The sequence below is a fragment of the Somniosus microcephalus genome, chromosome 10 (assembly GCF_052327205.1).
Source record: "Somniosus microcephalus isolate GS21.2 chromosome 10, FLI_Smic_1.0, whole genome shotgun sequence".
Classification (NCBI taxonomy): Eukaryota; Metazoa; Chordata; class Chondrichthyes; order Squaliformes; family Somniosidae; genus Somniosus; species Somniosus microcephalus.
Window position 1 is genome coordinate 7,997,176 of NC_140996.1, and position 18,914 is coordinate 8,016,089.

An 18,914-nucleotide genomic window follows, 5' to 3' on the forward strand; every position below is an offset into this window, starting at 1 on the left:
GGTCATCTGTCCTAATATCTCCTGCTATGGCTCGGTGTCTAATTTTATTTGATATCGCTCCTGCGAAGCACCTTGGGATATTTTACAATGTTAAAGGCGCTATATGAATGCAAGTTGTTGTTGAAAGGTGTAATTAAGTTGGTGCTGAAATGGTGAAGGGTGCTGTGTGTGTGGTGTGTGGGTGTGGTGTCGTTGTGTGTTGGTGTGTGGTGTCTGGGTGTATGTGTGGTGTTGGTGTGTTGTGTGTGGGGTGTGGTGTCTGGGTCTGGCTGTGTGTGTGTGTGTGCCTGGCTGTGTGTGCGTGTGCGTGTGCGTGTGCGTGTGCGTGTGCGTGTGCGTGTGCGTGTGCGTGTGCGTGTGCGTGTGCGTGTGCGTGTGTGTGTGTGTCTTGCTTTTAATGTTGGGTGAAGCAACGTTTGACAGCACTGTTCGTGCTCAGAGCAACCGCAGCGACGAATGCTGTCTGGTCGCTGTGACATTGTAAAGCAAAAAATGTATAACCTTCCGACTAGGTCATAACCTTTTGGAAGAACTGAGGAAAAAGTTCAACTCTTGAATTTAAAATTAAAATTAAAAATTCCGGTGAATTGTTGATGCTGGCCTGATCCCGAAGGCCTAGTGAAGATTAGAAAGACCCGCATTTATACAGCGCCTTTCACGACCAGCAGACGTCTCAAAGTGCTTTACAGCCAATGAAGTACTTTTTGGAGTACAGTCACTGTTGTAATGTGGGAAACGCGGCAGCCAAATTGCGCACAGCAAGCTCCCACAAACAGCGATGTGATAATGACCGGATAACCTGTTTTAGTGATGTTGATTGAGGGATAAATATTGGCCCCAGGACACCGGGGAGAACTCCCCTGCTCGTCTTCGAAATAGTGCCGTGGGATCTTTTACATCCACCTGAGAGAGCAGACGGGGCCTCGGTTTAATGGCACCTCCGACAGTGCAGCACTCCCTCAGCACTGTGCTGGAGTGTCAGGTTAGATTTATGCGCTCAAGTGTCTGGAGTGGGACTTGAACCCATGACCTTCTGACTCGGAGGCGAGAGTGCTTCCCACTGAGCCACGGCTGACACTGTAGTGTATGGTGATGGATCTAACCTACACGTACTACTTTCTTTCATTACTCTTAAAGCTTTGACAGTTCAGCACACCCTGTGGAGGAGCAGGGGAACCACTGACTGACAGCAACTTCTGGATTTCTACCTCTAACCGTGCACGCGGTTTCACAGAGTAATGATGGCAAACATCATTCTAAATATGGAAGGAGGAAAATGGTACTTGGATCATTTGATCCCGCCATAACCGGAGCTAAGATTAAATATTTTAGGTCGTGCGGTACCAAAAGCCATGTTTTTTTGCCATTTGATTAGTTTGTGTGTTTATTTTTTGTGACGCATTAGCCCTGAATTTCCAATCGGAGGCTCCCTGCGGGCAGATGCCTCCAATTGGAAAAAATCTACGAACTCACCTGCTGGCTCCGTAAGTCCCGAGGCTTGCGATCCTGGTCCGCGGGCAGAGGCCAAGGTATCCCGGGGGCGTAGGTGGTTCGCGAGCGTCCCTGGGTTCACGTGGGCCATGGGGAACCAATGGGAGAAGGGAATCCCCCTTCACAATTTTGACAGGTCTCTCCGCACAGAACTGTCTAAAGTATGAATGGGGATCACTCAAAAAACACAGTTAAACATTAAATAATTTTTTTTTTTTATCACATTTTAAATTAGTTAAAATTACATTAAATCTTTTAAACAAAAATTTAATTAAAAAAAAAAAAATAGTTTTTTACGGGGCTAAAAATAAATGTACCTTTTCTAAAAGTAATTTTAAATCATAAATGAGTGGAAAAAGTTTATATTATTTTTTAAAACTCTTACGCTTTTACCAGGCGTAAGATTTTGAAAGGTTTTCAGCGGGCGGAGGTTGTGCAGAACGCAGAACTCTCTGCCCGCGGGGGCCCTTCTCCCGGGCAGGCAGAGGGTCTGTCGAGACAGATCGCAAGTGCCGGGTTTTAGCGCGTGCGCTTCACGTGCCTGAACCCGGAGCTTGCGCGGCCCCTATGGGCGCGTACACACCCGTGGGGGCCGCAGAATCCGGCCTAATGTCATCGCAAGTTGCTTTTTGTAAAGATCGGACCTGCAATTGGTCACCACAGATCATAATCTTATAACCCGGCAGGAGGCCATTCGGCCCATCGTGCCTGTGCCAGCTCTTTGAAAGATTCTCTCCAATTAGTTCCACTCCCCCTGCTCTTTCCCCGTTGCCCTGAAAATCGTTTCTTTTGAAGTATTTATCCAATTCCCAGGAGGTCGAATATTGTTACCTGTACACAGTGATTTATTTTCTATCCAAGTCTGCTTGTTGATGGTTTACTCTTTTACAGGGTGATAACTCGTACGTGAAAGATCGATGGTGTGTGTTTGATGGGTTCATGGTCTTCTGTCTCTGGGTGTCTCTAGTGTTACAGGTACTGCCTAATATTTCGTGCTAATTCTTAAAAGTTGTTTTAAGCTTCCCACAGAGTAAACTCTCGTGCAAATTATTCATCTTTACGTTTCAGGTCTTTGAAATAGCTCAGATAGTCGATCAGATGTCCCCATTGAGCATGCTGCGAATACCAAGACCACTCATCATGATTCGAGCATTTCGAATCTACTTTCGGTTCGAGCTCCCACGTACACGGATTACAAACATTTTGAAGTAAGAACAAAAGAAAGAACTTGTGTTTATACAGCACCCTTCACCACTTCAGGACGCCCGCAGCGCTTCACAGCCAGGGAAGTACTTTTGGAGTGTGGTCACAGTTATAATGTGGGAAACGCCGAAGCCAATTTGCGCACAGCAACAGGATAATGACCAGATAACCTGCTTTAGTGATGTTGGTTGAGGAATAAATATTGGCCCCAGGACACCGAGGAGAACTCCCCTGCTCTTCTTCGAAATAGTGCCATGGGATCTTTTACATCCACCTGAGAGAGCAGACGGGGCCTCGGTTTAACGTCGCATCCGAAAGATGGCCCCTCCGACAGTGCGGCGCTCCCTCGGTACTGCCCCTCCGACAGTACAGCACTCTCTCCGTACTGCCCCTCCGACAGTGCCGCGCTCCCTCAGTACTGCCTCTCCGACAGTACAGTACTCTCTCAGTACGGCCCCTCCGACAGTGCAGCGCTCCCTCGGCACTGCCCCTCCGACAGTGCGGCACTACCTCAGTACTGCCCCTCCGACAGTGCGGCACTACCTCAGTACTGCCCCTCCGACAGTGCAGGGCTCCCTCAGTACCGCCCCTCCGACAGTGCGGCGCTCCCTCAGTACCGCCCCTCTGACAGTGCGGCGCTCCCTCAGTACCGCCCCTCTGACAGTGCGGCGCTCCCTCGGTACTGCCCCTCCGACAGTGCGGCACTACCTCGGTACTGCCCCTCCGACAGTGCGGCGCTCCCTCAGTACTGCCCCTCCGACAGTGCGGCGCTCCCTCAGTACTGCCCCTCCGACAGTGCGGCGCTCCCTCAGTACCGCCCCTCCGACAGTGCGGCGCTCCCTCAGTACCGCCCCTCCGACAGTGCAGCGCTCCCTCAGTACCGCCCCTCCGACAGTGCGGCGCTCCCTCAGTACTGACCCGCCGACAGTGCGGCGCTCCCTCAGTACTGACCCGCCGACAGTGCAGCGCTCCCTCAGTACAGCCCCTCCGACAGTGCGGCGCTCCCTCAGTACCGCCCCTCCGACAGTGCAGCGCTCCCTCAGTACTGACCCGCCGACAGTGCGGCGCTCCCTCAGTACTGTGCTGGGAGTGTTGGCCTAGATTTTTGTGCTTGAACCTCTGGAGTGGGACTCGAACCCACAACCTTCTGACTTAGAGGCGAGAGTGCTGCCCACTGAGCCACGACTGACACCTGAGTTGAGCTGCTCTGTATCATTGTCTGTTACAGGTTTAGGAATGATGAGCAAAATATTAGTAGCAATACATTGTTTACTTCTTGTCACATTCTTTTGCTACAGGCGATCGGGAGAACAAATCTGGAGTGTGTCCATTTTCCTCCTCTTCTTTCTGTTGTTGTATGGAATTCTGGGAGTTCAGATGTTTGGCACTTTCACTTACCATTGTGTCACGAACGATACGCAGCCAGGGTGAGCTGAGATTTTATAAATGTTTCTTTTCTTAATCAATATTGGGTCATATCTAATTTATTATTCTGAATTATTGTCTGTGGCTCCTTTTTTTGTGTCAACAAAATTTCTTTTGAATTAAATAACCTGTTTTATTTTTACTGAAATAAGTTTTTTAAATTAGTTCATGGGATGTAGGCGTCACTGGCCAGGCCAGCATTTATTGCCCATCCCTAGTTGCCCTTGAGAAGGCGGTGGTGAGCCGCCACCTTGAACCGCTGCAGTCCGTGTGGTGAAGGTGCTCCCACAGTGCTGTTAGGGAGGGAGTTCCAGGATTTTGACCCAGCGACGAAGGATCATAAGAACATAAGAAATAGGAGCAGGAGTAGGCCAATCGGCCCCTCGAGCCTGCTCCGCCATTCAATAAGATCATGGCTGATTTGATCCTAACCGCCAATCCTCTATCACAGAACCATCTCCTGAATCTAACAGAATTAGACACACGAAATAGGAGCAGGAGCAGGCTACACAGCCCCTGGGCCCGCTCCGCTACCCACAGGGCCATGACCGATGCGAACCTAGACTCATGTCCACATTCCTGCCCGCTCCCCGTAACCCTTAATTCCCTTTACTTCTAGGAAACTGTCTATTTCTGTTTTAAATTTATGTAAAGATGTAGCTTCTACAGCTTTTTGGGGCAGCATATTCCATGGACCTACCACCCTCTGAGTGAAGTAGTTCCTCCTCATCTCAGTTTTGAAAGAGCAGCCCCTTATTCTAAGACTATGCCCCCTAGTTCTAGTTTCACCCATCATCGGGAACATCTTCCCTGCATCCACCCGATCCAACCCCTTCACAATCTTATATGTTTCAATAAGATCGCCTCTCATTCTTCTGAACTCCAATGAGTAGAGTCCCAATCTACTCAACCTCTCCTCATATGTCCATCCCCTCATCCCCGGGATTAACCGAGTGAACCTTCTTTGTACTGACTCGAGAGCAAGTATGTCCTTTCTTAAGTATGGACACCAAAACTGTACGCAGTATTCCAGGTGCGGTCTCACCCATACCTTGTACAACTGAAGCAATACCTCCCTATTTTTATATTATATCCCCCTAGCAATGAAAGCCAACATTTCATTGGCCTTCCTAATCACTTGCTGCACCTGCATACTAACCTTTTGAGTTTCGTGCACCAGGACCCCCAGATCCCTTTGTACTTCAGTACTTTCCAGTTTCTTGCCATTAAGATAATAACTTGCTCTATGATTTTTCCTGCCAAAGTGCATAACCTCACACTTTCCAGTATTGTATTCCATCTGCCAAATCTATGCCCACTTACTTAGCCTGTCGATGTCCCCTTGCAGGTTTTTTATGTCCTCCTCACTCACTACTTTCCCTCCCATCTTAGTATCATCTGCAAACTTTGATATGTTACACTCGGTCCCCTCCTCCAAACCGTTAATATAGATTGTAAAGAGTTGGGGACCCAGCACTGACCCCTGTGGAACACCACTAGTTACTGATTGCCAGTCTGAGAATGAATCATTTATCCCAACTCTCTGCCTTCTGTTAGATAGCCAATCCTCTATCCATGCCAGAATATTACCCCCAATCCCGTGATTTTTTATCTTAAGCAATAATCTTTTGTGTGGTACCTTGTCAAATGCCTTTTGGAAGTCTAAATACACTACGTCCACTGGTTGCCCTTTATCCACCCTATATGTTACTTCCTCAAAGAACTCCAGCAAATTTGTCAAACATGACTTCCCCTTCATAAAACCATGCAGACTTTGTCCTATTAAATTATGATTATCCAAATGTCCTGTTACTGTCTCCTTAATAATGGACTCTAAAATTTTACCTACCACAGATGTTAGGCTAACCGGTCTATAGTTTCCAGCCTTCTGTCTACTGCCCTTTTTAAATAAGGGTGCTACATTAGCAGTTTTCCAGTCTGCCGGGACCTTTGCCGAGTCCAGGGAGTTTTGGAAAATTATTACCAATGCATCCACAATCCCTACTGCCACTTCCCTCAAGACCCTAGGATGTAAGCCATCAGGTCCAGGTGATTTATCCGCCTTGAGTCCCATTATTTTACCGAGTACCACTTCCTTAGTGATTTTGATCGTGTTTAGCTCCTCCCCCCCTTTAGCCCCCTGTTTGTCCAGTGTTGGGATATTCTTAGTGTCTTCTACTGTAAAGACTGATGTAAAATATTCATTCAGTGTTTTTGCCATCTCCATATTTCCCAGCATTAATTTCCCGGTCTCCTCCTCTAAGGGACCAACATTTACTTTAGCCACCCTTTTTTCTTTTTATATAACTATAAAAACTCTTACTATCTGTTTTTATATTTTTTGCTAATTTACTTTCATAATCTATCTTCCCTTTCTTAATCAATCTTTTTGTTTTTTTGCTGTCTTTTAAAGTTTTCCCAATCCTCTATCCTCCCACTAGATTTGGCTACCTTATATGCCCTTGTTTTTAGTCGAATACTATCCTTAATTTCTTTACTTAGCCACGGATGGCTGTCTTTTCTTTTACACCCTTTTTTCCTCAGTGGAATATATATTTTTTGGAAGTTGTAAAATAACTCCTTAAATGTACACCACTGATCATGTATCGTCTTACCCTTTAATCTATTTTCCCAATCCACTCTACTCCATTCCGCTCTCATACCTTCATAGTCTCCTTTATTCAAGCTTAGCACGCTTGTTTGAGATCCAACCTTCTCACCCTCTAATTGAATATGGAATTCAACCATGTTATGGTCACTCATTCCAAGGGGATCCTTTACTAGGACATTTTTAATTAATCCTGTCTCGTTACACAGGACCAGATCTAAGGTTGCTTGCCCCCTGGTCGGTTCAGTTACATACTGCTCAAGAAACCCATCCCTAATACACTCAATGAACTCATCCTCAAGGCAGCCCTGCCCAATTTGATTTGTCCAATTAATATGATAGTTAAAATCCCCCATAATTATAGATGTTCCCTTATTGCAAGCCTCAACTATTTCCTGATTGATACTCCGTCCAACAGAGTTGCCACTGTTCAGAGGCCTATAGACTACGCCCACTAGTGTTTTTTTCCCCTTATTATTCCTTACCTCCACCCAAACTGTTTCATTATCCTGATCTTTTGACCCAATATCATTTTTCTGTATTACAGTGATTCCTTCCTTTATTAACATAGCCACCCCACCTCCCCTTCCTTCCTGCCTGTCCTTCCTGATCGTTAAATAACCTGGTATGTTTAATTCCCAGGCATTGTCACCCTGCAGCCATGTTTCTGTAATGGCCACAAGATCATACCCATATGTAGTTATTTGTGCCATTAACTCGTCTATTTTGTTACGAATGCTACGTGCATTCAGATAGAGAACTTTCAAATATGTTTTGTGACACTTAGTTCCTGCTTTTGCACTTTTTATTACTTTACCTTTTACTCCATACCTTCTGCCCCTTCCTGACACGCTCTGGTTTTTAATTTCCCCACGGCTACCTAAGTCTATGACCTTCTTTAGAAACATAGAAACATAGAGATAGGAACAGGAGTAGGCCATTCGGCCCTTCGAGCCTGCTCCGCCATTCAATGAGATCATGGCTGATCTTCATCTGAGATCTTAGCTGATCTTACCAGTTCAGTACCCCGTCCCCGCCTTTTCTCCGTAACCCTTAATCCCCTTAGCCTTCAGAAATATATCCAATTCTCTCTTGAAAATATTTATTGAATTAGCCTTCACAGCCCTCTGTGGCAGGGAATTCCACAGGCTCACCACTCTTTGAGTGAAGAAATTCTTCCTCATCTCTGTTTTAAATGATTTGCCCGCTATTTTTAGACTGTGGCCCCTGGTTCTGTGCTCCCCTGCCATTGGAAACATTCTCTCTGAATTCAGCCTGTCCAGGCCTGCCATAATTTTATATGTTTCGATGAGATCCCCTCTCAATCTTCTAAACTCCAGTGAGTACAAGCCCAAACTATTCAATCTCTCCTCGTAGGTCATTCCCGCCATTCCAGGTATCAGCCTGGTGAATCGCCGCTGCACTCTTTCCATGGCAAGAACATCCTTCCGCAGATGGGGCGACCAAAACTGTACACAATACTCCAGATGCGGTCTCACCAGCACCTTGTACAGCTGTAGTAAGGTATCCCTATTCCTATACTCGAACCCCCTTGATATGAAGGCCAACATACCATTTGCCTTCTTAATCGCCTGTTGCACCTGCATGCTCTCCTTCAGTGACTGGTGCACAAGAACACCCAGGTCCCGGTGCACTTCCCCATCTCCCAATCTATTGCCATTTAGATAATAATCTACCCTCCTGTTTTTACCCCCAAAGTGGATAACCTCGCATTTATCCACATTATAGTGCATCTGCCACGTATCCGCCCATTCCCCCAACCTGTCCAAATCGCACTGTAGCCTCCTGACATCCTCATCAGAGCCCACCCCTCCTCCTAGTTTAGTGTCGTCAGCGAATTTGGAAATATTGCATCCAATTCCCTGATCCAGATCATTTATATATATATTGTGAACAGCTGGGGTCCCAGGACAGATCCTTGCGGCACCCCGCTGGTCACTGCCTGCCACTCCGAAAACGAGCCGTTTATTCCAACTCTCTGTTTTCTATCCGCCAGCCAGTTCTCTATCCACGTTAATACTTTGCCCCCAATCCCATGAGCCTTAATTTTGCATGATAATCTTTTGTGTGGAACCTTATCGAAGGCTTTCTGGAAGTCAAGGTACACCACATCCACTGGCTCTCCCCCATCTATTTTACCAGTTACTTCCTCAAAAAATTCCAGCAGATTAGTCAAACACGATTTACCCTTTGTAAATCCATGTTGACTCTGTCCGATCCTTTCCCCATTTGTCAAGTGCTCCGCTATTTTATCCTTAATAATGGACTCTAGCATTTTGCCCACAACCGATGTAAGGCTTACTGGTCTATAATTCCCTGCTTTCTCTCTACCCCCCTTTTTAAATATTGGGGTAACATTAGCTACCCTCCAATCCACGGGTACTGTTCCCGAGTCAATGGAGTTCCGGAAGATGATCCTTAGAGCATCTGCTATCTCCAGGGCCACCTCCTTAAGTACCCTAGGATGTAGTTTATCAGGCCCCGGGGATTTGTCGGCCTTCAGTCCCCTCAACTTACCCAACACCATATCCCTAGATACTAATTTCTGTCAGCTCCTCCCTCTCATTAGTCCCTATGTTTGCCGATATTCCTGGGAGGTTATTTGTGTCCTCCTTTGTGAATACAGAACCAAAGTATGAGTTTAATTGGTCTGCCATTTCCTTATTCTCCATTATATATTCTCCCGAATCGGACTGCAAGGGACCGACTTGGGATTTTACCAGTCTTTTCCTCCTGATATACCGAGGATACTCCTTTGTTGTCATTTTTATTATTTGCTCTCTAGGAACCTCCCCCCCCCCCCCCCCCACTAGTTAGTTTAAAGCCCTCTCTACAGCCCTAGTTATATGATCCGCCAGGACTCTAGTCCCAGCACTGGCCAAGTGAAGCCCGTCCCAACGGAACAGCTCCCTCCTGCCCCAGTACTGGTGCCAGTGTCCCAGGAAGCAAAACCCATTTCTCCCACACCAGTCTTTGAGCCACGCATTTAACTCTCTAATTTTATTTGTCCTAGCCAAATTCGCTCGTGGCTCAGGTAATAACCCTTGTGGTTCTGCTTTTTAATTTGGCCCCTAGCTGCTCAAACTCCCTCAGCAGAACCTCCTTCCTTGTCCTATCTATGTCGTTGGTACCAACATGGACCACGACAACTGGATCCTCCCCCTCCCACTCCAAGTTTCTCTCCAGTCCAGAGGAGATGTCCTTAACCCTGGCACCGGGCAGGCAACACAGCCTTCAGGACTCTCGCTCTCGGCTGCAAAGAACTCTATCTATCCCCCTAATGATACTATCCCCTACCACTACAACATTTCTTTTAACTCCCCCCACTTGAATGGCCCCCCGCTCCACGGTGCTGTGGCCAGGTTGCTCATCCTCTCCGCAGTCCCTGTTCCCATCCTCACAGGGAGTAAGAGCCTCAAACCTGTTGGACAAGAGCAAGGGCTGCGGCTCCTCCAACACTACCTCCTGGATCCCCGTACCTGCCTCACTTCTAGTCACACCATCCTGACCCTGGCCACGGACTACATCTGAATTAATTAATCTAATTGGTGTGAATACCTCGTGATACACAGAGTCCAGGTAACTCTCCCCCTCCCTGATGTGTCTCAGTGTTTGAAGCTCGGACTCCAGCTCTTCAACACGGAGCCGGAGTTCCTCGAGCAGCCAACACTTACTGCAAATGTGATCACCGTGAGCATCAATGGTGTTCACCAGCTCCCACATATTGCAGCAGTAACACATCACCTGATCTCCCATTCTATGTAATTAATTAAATTTATTAATATTATTCTTAAATACCCTCTGCCCCGATTCTAGATGGTGAATATCACACCTTAGAAACTATAAACCAGAGATTTAAGCTTAAAAAGGGAGAAATACTTACCAACCAGTCACTTACCCGCTTTCTGGTGACGTCACACTTAGATTACTTTTTACCTCTCTCCTTCCCTCCGAGTTCCCAGACTGGAGATTGGTACACCTTACCTGGTCTCTGGGGCCTTTTATAGCCCCGCTCTGTCGCTCGAGATTCCCGCCGACGCTGTGAGGCCTTACCTGGTCTCTGGGGCTTTTTACAGCCCCGCTCTGCCGCTCGAGATCGGCCGATATACTTCTAAGTCAGGATGATGTATGACTTGGAGGTGGTTGTAATGTCCGTGTGTAATTGAGACACGGACTGCAGAAGTTGGTTATAACAGGTGTTTACTGAATGGAGACAAAACTGGAACTACTATACAAAGTTACTACACAGGCTTATATACAGGGGTGGTCACTACTGGTACTGCAGTATACAGGGGCTGCAGAATATAGTTCCTTCTTCAAGGTACCTACACTACAGTGGTGGTGTTCCCATGCGCCTGCTGCCCTTGTCCTTCTAGGTGGAAGAGGTCACGGGTTTGGGAGGTGCTGCCGAAGAAGCCTTGGCAAGTTGCTGCAGTGCATCTTGTAGATGGTACACACTGTAGCCACGGTGCGCCGGTGGTGGAGGGCGTGAATGTTTGAGGTGGTGGATGGGGTGCCAATCAAGCGGGCTGCTTTGTCCTGTTTGGTGTCGAGCTCCTTGAGTGTTGTTGGAGCTGCACTCATCCAGGCAAGTGGAGAGTATTCCATCACACTCCTGACTTGTGACTTGTAGATGGTGGAAAGGCTTTTGGGAGTCAGGAGGTGAGACGCTCGCTGTAGAATACCCAGCCTCTGACCTGCTCTTGTAGCCATAATATTTATGTGGCTGGTCCAGATAAGTTTCTGGTCAATGGTGATTCCCAGCATGTTGATGGTGGGGGATTCGGTGATGGTAATGCCATTGAATGTCAGTGTTAATTGGTTGGGCCTAAGACACTGCCCTGAGGAACTCCTGCAGTGATAGCCTGGGGCTGTGATGATTGACCTCCAACAACTACAACTATCTTCCTTTGTGCTAGGTATGACTCCAGCCAGTGGAGAGTTTTCCCCCCGATTCCCATTGACTTCAGTTTTACTAGGACACCTTGATGCTACACTTGGTCAAATGCTGCCTTGATGACAAGGGCAGTCACTCTCACCTTGCCTCTGGAATTCAGCTCTTTTGTCCGTGTTTGGACCAAGGCTGTAATGAGGTCTGGAGCTGAGTGGTCCTGGTGGAACCCAAACTGGGCATCAGTGAGCAGGTTATTGGTGAGTAAGTGCTGCTTGATAGCACTGTCGATGACACCTTCCACCACTTTGCTGATGATTGAGAATAGATTGTTGGGGTGGTAATTGGCTGGATTGGATTTGTCCTGCTTTTTGTGGACAGGACATACCCGGGCAGTTTTCCACATTGTCGGATAGATGCCAGTGTTGTAGCTGTACTGGAACAGCTTGGCTAGAGCGCGGCTAGTTCTGGAGCCCAGTAATGGTGACCATGAAACTATTGGATTGTCGTAAAAACCCATCTGGTTCACTAATGTCCTTTAGGGAAGGAAATCTGCTGCCCTTACCCGGTCTGGCCGATATGTGACACCAGACCCATAGCAATGTGGTTGACGTTTAACTGCCTTTTGTGGCTCAAGAAGGTGAGCTGATAGAATAACGTTAGTGAAGCTCAGTGGAAATGCAGTAATAAAGAAACCGTTAAAAAAGAGCTTCTCCCAAACCCGCAACCTCTTCCACCTAGAAGGACAAGGGCAGCAGGCGCATGGGAACACCACCACCTCCAAGTTCCCCTCCAAGTCACACACCATCCTGACTTAGAAATATATCGCCGATCTTTCATCGTCGCTGGGTCAAAATCCTGGAACTCCCTCCCTAACAGCACTGTGGGAGCACCTTCACCACACGGACTGCAGCGGTTCAAGAAGGCAGCTCACCACCAACTTCTCAAGGGCAACTCGGGATGGGCAATAAATGCTGGCTTTTGAACTTAGTTGCTTTTGTGTAGTCAGAATACAGAATCTACGCTTTTATGTCATGACCATGTCATCAATAATGTCTTTTCTTTTAAGCATCTTGTTAGTATCGAGAGTTTTTTTTTTTAAAGCAAAAATTGTAAGCATAACTTGATCTATTATCTCATGGTAAACAGAAGGACTAAAGTTGACCTTCCTTTTTATTAGGGTTTGCTGTTTTTTTTTGAAAAATCAGATGCAGTCCCCAGTTACAGCTTCATTTTGTTAAACAAAGCACTGGGGTTTATTTGTGGAGGGATAGAATTGAAAAGCAGAGAAGTTCTGTTAAATTTGTATCGAACCTTAGTTAGACCACACTTGGAGCACTGTGCACAGTTCTGGTCTCTGTATACCTTGGTTAGACCACACTTGGAGCACTGTGCACAGTTCTGGTCTCTGTATACCTTGGTTAGACCACACTTGGAGCACTGTGCACAGTTCTGGTCTCCATATACCTTGGTTAGACCACACTTGGAGCACTGTGCACAGTTCTGGTCCCCATATACCTTGGTTAGACCACACTTGGAGCACTGTGCACAGTTCTGGTCTCTGTATACCTTGGTTAGACCACACTTGGAGCACTGTGCACAGTTCTGGTCTCCGTATACCTTGGTTAGACCACACTTGGAGCACTGTGCACAGTTCTGGTCTCCGTATACCTTGGTTAGACCACACTTGGAGCACTGTGCACAGTTCTGGTCTCCGTATACCTTGGTTAGACCACACTTGGAGCACTGTGCACAGTTCTGGTCTCCGTATACCTTGGTTAGACCACACTTGGAGCACTGTGCACAGTTCTGGTCTCCGCATACCTTGGTTAGACCACACTTGGAGCACTGTGCACAGTCCTGGTCTCTGTATACCTTGGTTAGACCACACCTGGAGCACTGTGCACAGTTCTGGTCTCCGCATACCTTGGTTAGACCACACTTGGAGCACTGTGCACAGTCCTGGTCTCTCTATACCTTGGTTAGACCACACTTGGAGCACTGTGCACAGTTCTGGTCTCCATATACCTTGGTTAGACCACACTTGGAGCACTGTGCACAGTTCTGGTCTCCGTATACCTTAGACCACACCTGGAGCACTGTGCACAGTTCTGGTCTCCGCATACCTTGGTTAGACCACACTTGGAGCACTGTGCACAGTCCTGGTCTCTGTATACCTTGGTTAGACCACACCTGGAGCACTGTGCACAGTTCTGGTCTCCGCATACCTTGGTTAGACCACACTTGGAGCACTGTGCACAGTCCTGGTCTCTGTATACCTTGGTTAGACCACACTTGGAGCACTGTGCACAGTCCTGGTCTCTGTATACCTTGGTTAGACCACACTTGGAGCACTGTGCACAGTCCTGGTCTCTGTATACCTTGGTTAGACCACACCTGGAGCACTGTGCACAGTTCTGGTCTCCGCATACCTTGGTTAGACCACACTTGGAGCACTGTGCACAGTCCTGGTCTCTGTATACCTTGGTTAGACCACACTTGGAGCACTGTGCACAGTTCTGGCCTCTGTATACCTTGGTTAGACCACACTTGGAGCACTGTGCACAGTCCCACGAACATACGAACAATGACAGACAGGTAAAGACCCTCTGGTCCATTCAGCCTATCCCGCACAATCACGATACCTTGTATCACAATATATACACTCTCCACCCCACCCCAAACCACGGGATCTCCTGGGAGAGGCAAAAAAACCCAGGCCAATTTGGGGTGGGGCGGGGGGGGGAAGGAATGGGAAATTCCTCTCCGACCCAAGCTAGTCCAGGAGATCTGGTCACCATATTTTAAAAAGGATATCGAGGCACTGGAGAAGGTGCAAAAAAGATTTCCAAGGATGGTACCAGAACTGAGAGGTTATCACCATCAGGAAAGGCTGAACAGGCTGGGGCTCCTTTCTCTAGAACAGAGAAGGCTGAGGGGTGACCCCATAGAGGGCTTTAAAATTCTGAAAGGTTTCGATAGGGTAGATGTGGAGAAGATGTTCCCACTTGTGGGGGAGACCAGGACAAGAGGCCATAAATATAAGATAGTCACTAATAAATCCAATAGGGAATTCAGGAGAAACTTCTTTACCCAGAGAGTGGTTGAGAATGTGGAACTCGCTGCCACAGGGAGTGGTTGACGCAAATAGAGATACATTTAAGGGGAAGCTCGATAAACACATGAGGGAGAAAGGAATAGAAGGATATGCTGATGGGGTGAGGTGAAGAGGGGTGGGAGGGGGCTGGTGTGGAGCAGAAACACCGGCACGGACCAGGTGGGCCGAATGGCCTGTTCCTGTGCTGTGGACTCAATGTAACTGAGACTGGTGAAGTGATCTACCCAGGTGCTACTCCACTTACTGTTCTGCAGTTCTTAACTTACAGATTAAATTGGCAAAGAATGTTGCTATAAAGGTGAGATGACTCTGCCTTCTATTTTGCAGGAACCTGACCTGGAATAATTTGGCTATCCCAGACACCCACTGCTCACCAGATGGAGAGGGTTACCAGTGCCCACTGGGATTTAAATGCATGGACCTTGAAGACCTTGGGCTTACCAGGCAAGAGCTGGGCTACAGTGGATTTAATGAACTAGGTCTGTCATGGTCTTAACAACTCAATTTTCCTATAGTTTTTTTTTTAAAGGTTAAATTACGAGGGCAGGTTGCAGAGACTGGGCTTGTATTTCCTCGAGTTTAGAAGATTAAGGGGTGATCTAATTGAGGTGTTTAAAGGAGTTGATAGGGTAGAGAGAGAGAAACTATTTCCTCTGGTGGGGGGAGTCCAGAACAAGAGGGCAGAACCTTAAAATTAGAGCCAGGCCGTTCAGGGGTGATGTCAGGAAGCACTTCTTCACACAAAGGGTGGTGGAAATCTGGAACTCTCTCCCCCCAAAAGCTGTTGAGGCTGGGGGTCAGTTGAAAATTTCAAAACTGAGATTGATAGATTTTTGTTGGATAAAGGTATTAAGAGTTACAGAACCAAGGCGGGTAGATGGAGGTAAGACACAGATCAGCCGTGATCTAATTGAATGGCGGACCAGGATCGAGGGGCTGAATGGCTTCCTCCTGTTTCTGTGCTTCCTCAGACACCAAACTGAAGGCTCTGCCTCCTGCAGGAGCATGATTCCACCGGTGCCAGCTGCCTCTTGTACCTCGTCAATCTAACTCTTCTTCCGTGCGAGAGAGACTAGATAATGAATATCGTTTTTTGCTCTTGGGCTGGGCCAGCACATTCCGAAGTTGGATTCTGTCCGCACATCCTGTCCACACATGCTCGTCCAGCAGGGGTCAGTTGACTGCGAAGGAAACAATATATCGGGTTTACTTCACTCTTCCCTAGGACACGGCGACCCATTGTAGAAAGTCCCCTTCCCCTCTCTCCCTCTCTCTCTCTCTCTCTCTCTCTCTCTCATCAGCTCATTTAGAATTTGATAAAATTTACAGCACAGAAACAGGCCATTCGGCCCAATCAGTCCGTGCCGGTGTTTATGCTCCACACCAGCCTCCTCCCATTCCATCTGCCTCATCTCAGCCTTTCAGCAGATCTTTCTATTCCTTTATCTCTCATGAACTCGTCTAGTTTCCTTTTGAAAGCATCTATGCTGTTCGCCTCGACCACTTCCTGTGGTAGCCAGTTCCACATTCTAACCACACTCTGAGTAAAGATATTTCTCCTTATTTCGCTATTGGATTTATTAATGACTATTGTGTGGCGGAGACCACATAGGGACAATAACAGAATGTATAGCCAATATTGTTATATGTACCTAAACACAATTCACTATGTATAGCAATGTTGTGATATGTAATAACTGGGTTGGGTTCTCGGTGCAGGGTCCCTTTAAGAGCGTTGGTAGCGTGATGACATCATGACGTCATAGCCCCTGCAACGGGGCTGAGAACTTCAGACCTCGTGGAGAGTGATTAAAGTAAGACACGTTTTGCCTTTGCTGAAACAAAAGTCTCAGAGCCTGTTGATTTCTGTCGACTCCAACATTGGTGACCCCGCTGCTCCTTTGGACGATTCCAAAGACCTCATCTGAAATGGCGACGAACGGCGTTTCCATCAAATTACCCGAGTTTTGGGAACAACAGGCTGCCGCTTGGTTCGCCCAGGCCGAGGCTCAATTTGCACTCCGGACATCACCGCGGATGACACGAGGTACTACTACGCCGTCTCTGCTCTCGACAGCTCCACCGCGGCCAGAGTCGTGAGCCTGCTCGAGAACCCCCCCGGAACTCAACAAATACGAAACGCTGAAAGCGCACCTCTTACAAACTTTCGGACTCATCGAAGCCAAACGCGCACGCCGGCTCCCCTCTCTACCCAGGCTTGGCGACTCCAAGCCCTCAGAGCTGATGGACCACATGCTGGCCCTCCTGGGCACACACACGCCGTGCTTCCTCTTCAAGGAACTGTTCCTTCAACAGCTGCCAGGTCAGGTACGGTCGGCTTTAGCCAACTCTTCCACTACCGATTTCCGCAACCTGGCTAAGGAGGCCGGCAAATTTTTCTCCGCCGGGCAACAGTACTGCGCGGCCACGCGGAGCCCTGCCCCCACCGATACAGCCCAACAGTGGCAACCCTCAAGCCTCTGCTTCTACCATGCGCAGTTCGGCCCCAAAGCCAGGAAGTGCCGGCCCCGGTGCAGTTTTCCTGCGTCGAAGCAAACTAAAGACCACTCGTCGGCTGCTATGGCTGTCGGCCGTTCAGGCAGTTTATTATTTATTACAGACTCCGACTCCGGACGTCGTTTTCTTTGCGACACGGGCACCCAGGTGAGCGTCCTGCCTGCGTCAACCATAGACATTCAAGGGGGGAACCACGGCCCCGTCCTCGAAGCCGCCAACGGCAGTTCCAACCGCAACTTCGGGAAACGGAACGTGGCGCTTTGTTTTGGCGGGCAGCGGTTCACCTGGGACTTTGTCGCAGCAAAAGTGTCCACCCCCTTCTCGGCGCTGACTTCCTCTGCGCCAATGGCCTTTTGGTGGACGTCAAGAACCGACGTCTCATCAACGCTGAAACCTTCAGCTCGCTCCCGTGTTCCCTCAGCGGGTCCAGCACGACGCAGTTGTCCAGCGCACACTCGGCCTCCGATGAGTTTTCCCGCCTCCTCGCCGAGTTCCTGGACCTCACGAAGCCCACGTTCTCGTCCGCCGCCACAAAACACGGGGTAGAACACCACATCTCGACCACCGGTCCACCCGTCTATGCCCGCGCTCGGCGCCTCGACCCGGGGAAGCTCGCCATCGCCAAAGCCGAGTTCGACACCATGGAGCGCCTCGGCATCATCCGCCAGTCGAACAGTCCGTGGGCTCCGCCCCTCCACATTGCTCCGAAACCAGGCGGCGGGTGGTGCCCGTGCGGTGATTACCGGCACCTCAACGACGCGACGACCCCCGACCGCTACCCGATTCCACATATCCAGGACTTTTCCGCCCGTCTGGCCGGGAAAGTGGTTTTCTCGAAAGTGGACCTCGTCCGGGGTTACCACCAGGTTCCTGTCCGGCTGCAGGATGTCCCGAAAACCACGGTGATCACCCCGTTCGGGCTGTTTGGCATGCGGAGGAATTCATTCGGCCTCAAACGCCGCCCAGGCTTTTCAACGCCTGATGGACACCGTGTTACGGGACCTGACATTCCTGTTCGTATACCTGGACGACATCCTCATCGCTAGCGCCTCCAGGACAGAGCATGTGTCCCACCTCCGGACTCTCTTCCAATGCCTCAGCCAGCACAGCCTTATCGTCAACCCGGCCAAGTGCCAGGTCGGGCTGTCCTCTATCGACTTTCTCGGGCACTGCATCACGAAGGACAGGGTGGTGCCACTGCCATCGAAAGTGGAGGCCGTGATGGACTTCCCGCGACCCCTCACCGTGAAGGCCCTGCAGGAGTTTTTGGGCATGGTGAACTTTTACCATCGCTTCGTCCCCCGAGCAGCCCAGCTTATGCGGCCCCTTTACAAGGCCCTCAAAGGCAAGCCCGACAAACTCGCCGTCGACTGGTCCGAGGAGATGGCCAATTCTTTCACGGACACAAAAAGGGCCCTGGCTAACGCGACCATGCTGGCGCATCCGTTACCTGATGCGCCGATCGCGCTCACCACCGATGCCTCGGACTATGCGGTCGGCGCCATCCGCAAACAGTGGGTCAACGGGGCCTGGCAGCCGCTCGCCTTCTTCAGCCGGCAGCTCCGCCCCAACGAGCGGAAGTACAGCACCTTTGATCGCGTGCTTCTCTGCCTCTACCTCGCCGTCCGACACTTCCGTTT

General features: G+C 48.9%; 1 protein-coding gene across 7 annotated transcripts in view; it reads left to right on the forward strand.

Annotated features, from left to right (window-relative positions):
- The window catches only part of nalcn (sodium leak channel, non-selective), a 315,031-nt gene that overhangs the window by 17,008 nt on the left and 279,109 nt on the right, over positions 1-18,914 (forward strand). For all 7 annotated transcript variants that reach the window (XR_015079682.1, XM_085998388.1, XM_085998389.1 and 4 more), the window contains exons 4-7: positions 2,383-2,466; positions 2,560-2,699; positions 3,993-4,121; positions 15,085-15,236. Coding sequence is in view for 6 of the 7 variants with exons in the window: in XM_085998388.1 (XP_085854514.1) it covers positions 2,383-2,466; positions 2,560-2,699; positions 3,993-4,121; positions 15,085-15,236 (505 nt within the window). In the remaining variant the exon portion in view is untranslated. The remainder of the gene's footprint in view (positions 1-2,382; positions 2,467-2,559; positions 2,700-3,992; positions 4,122-15,084; positions 15,237-18,914) is intronic.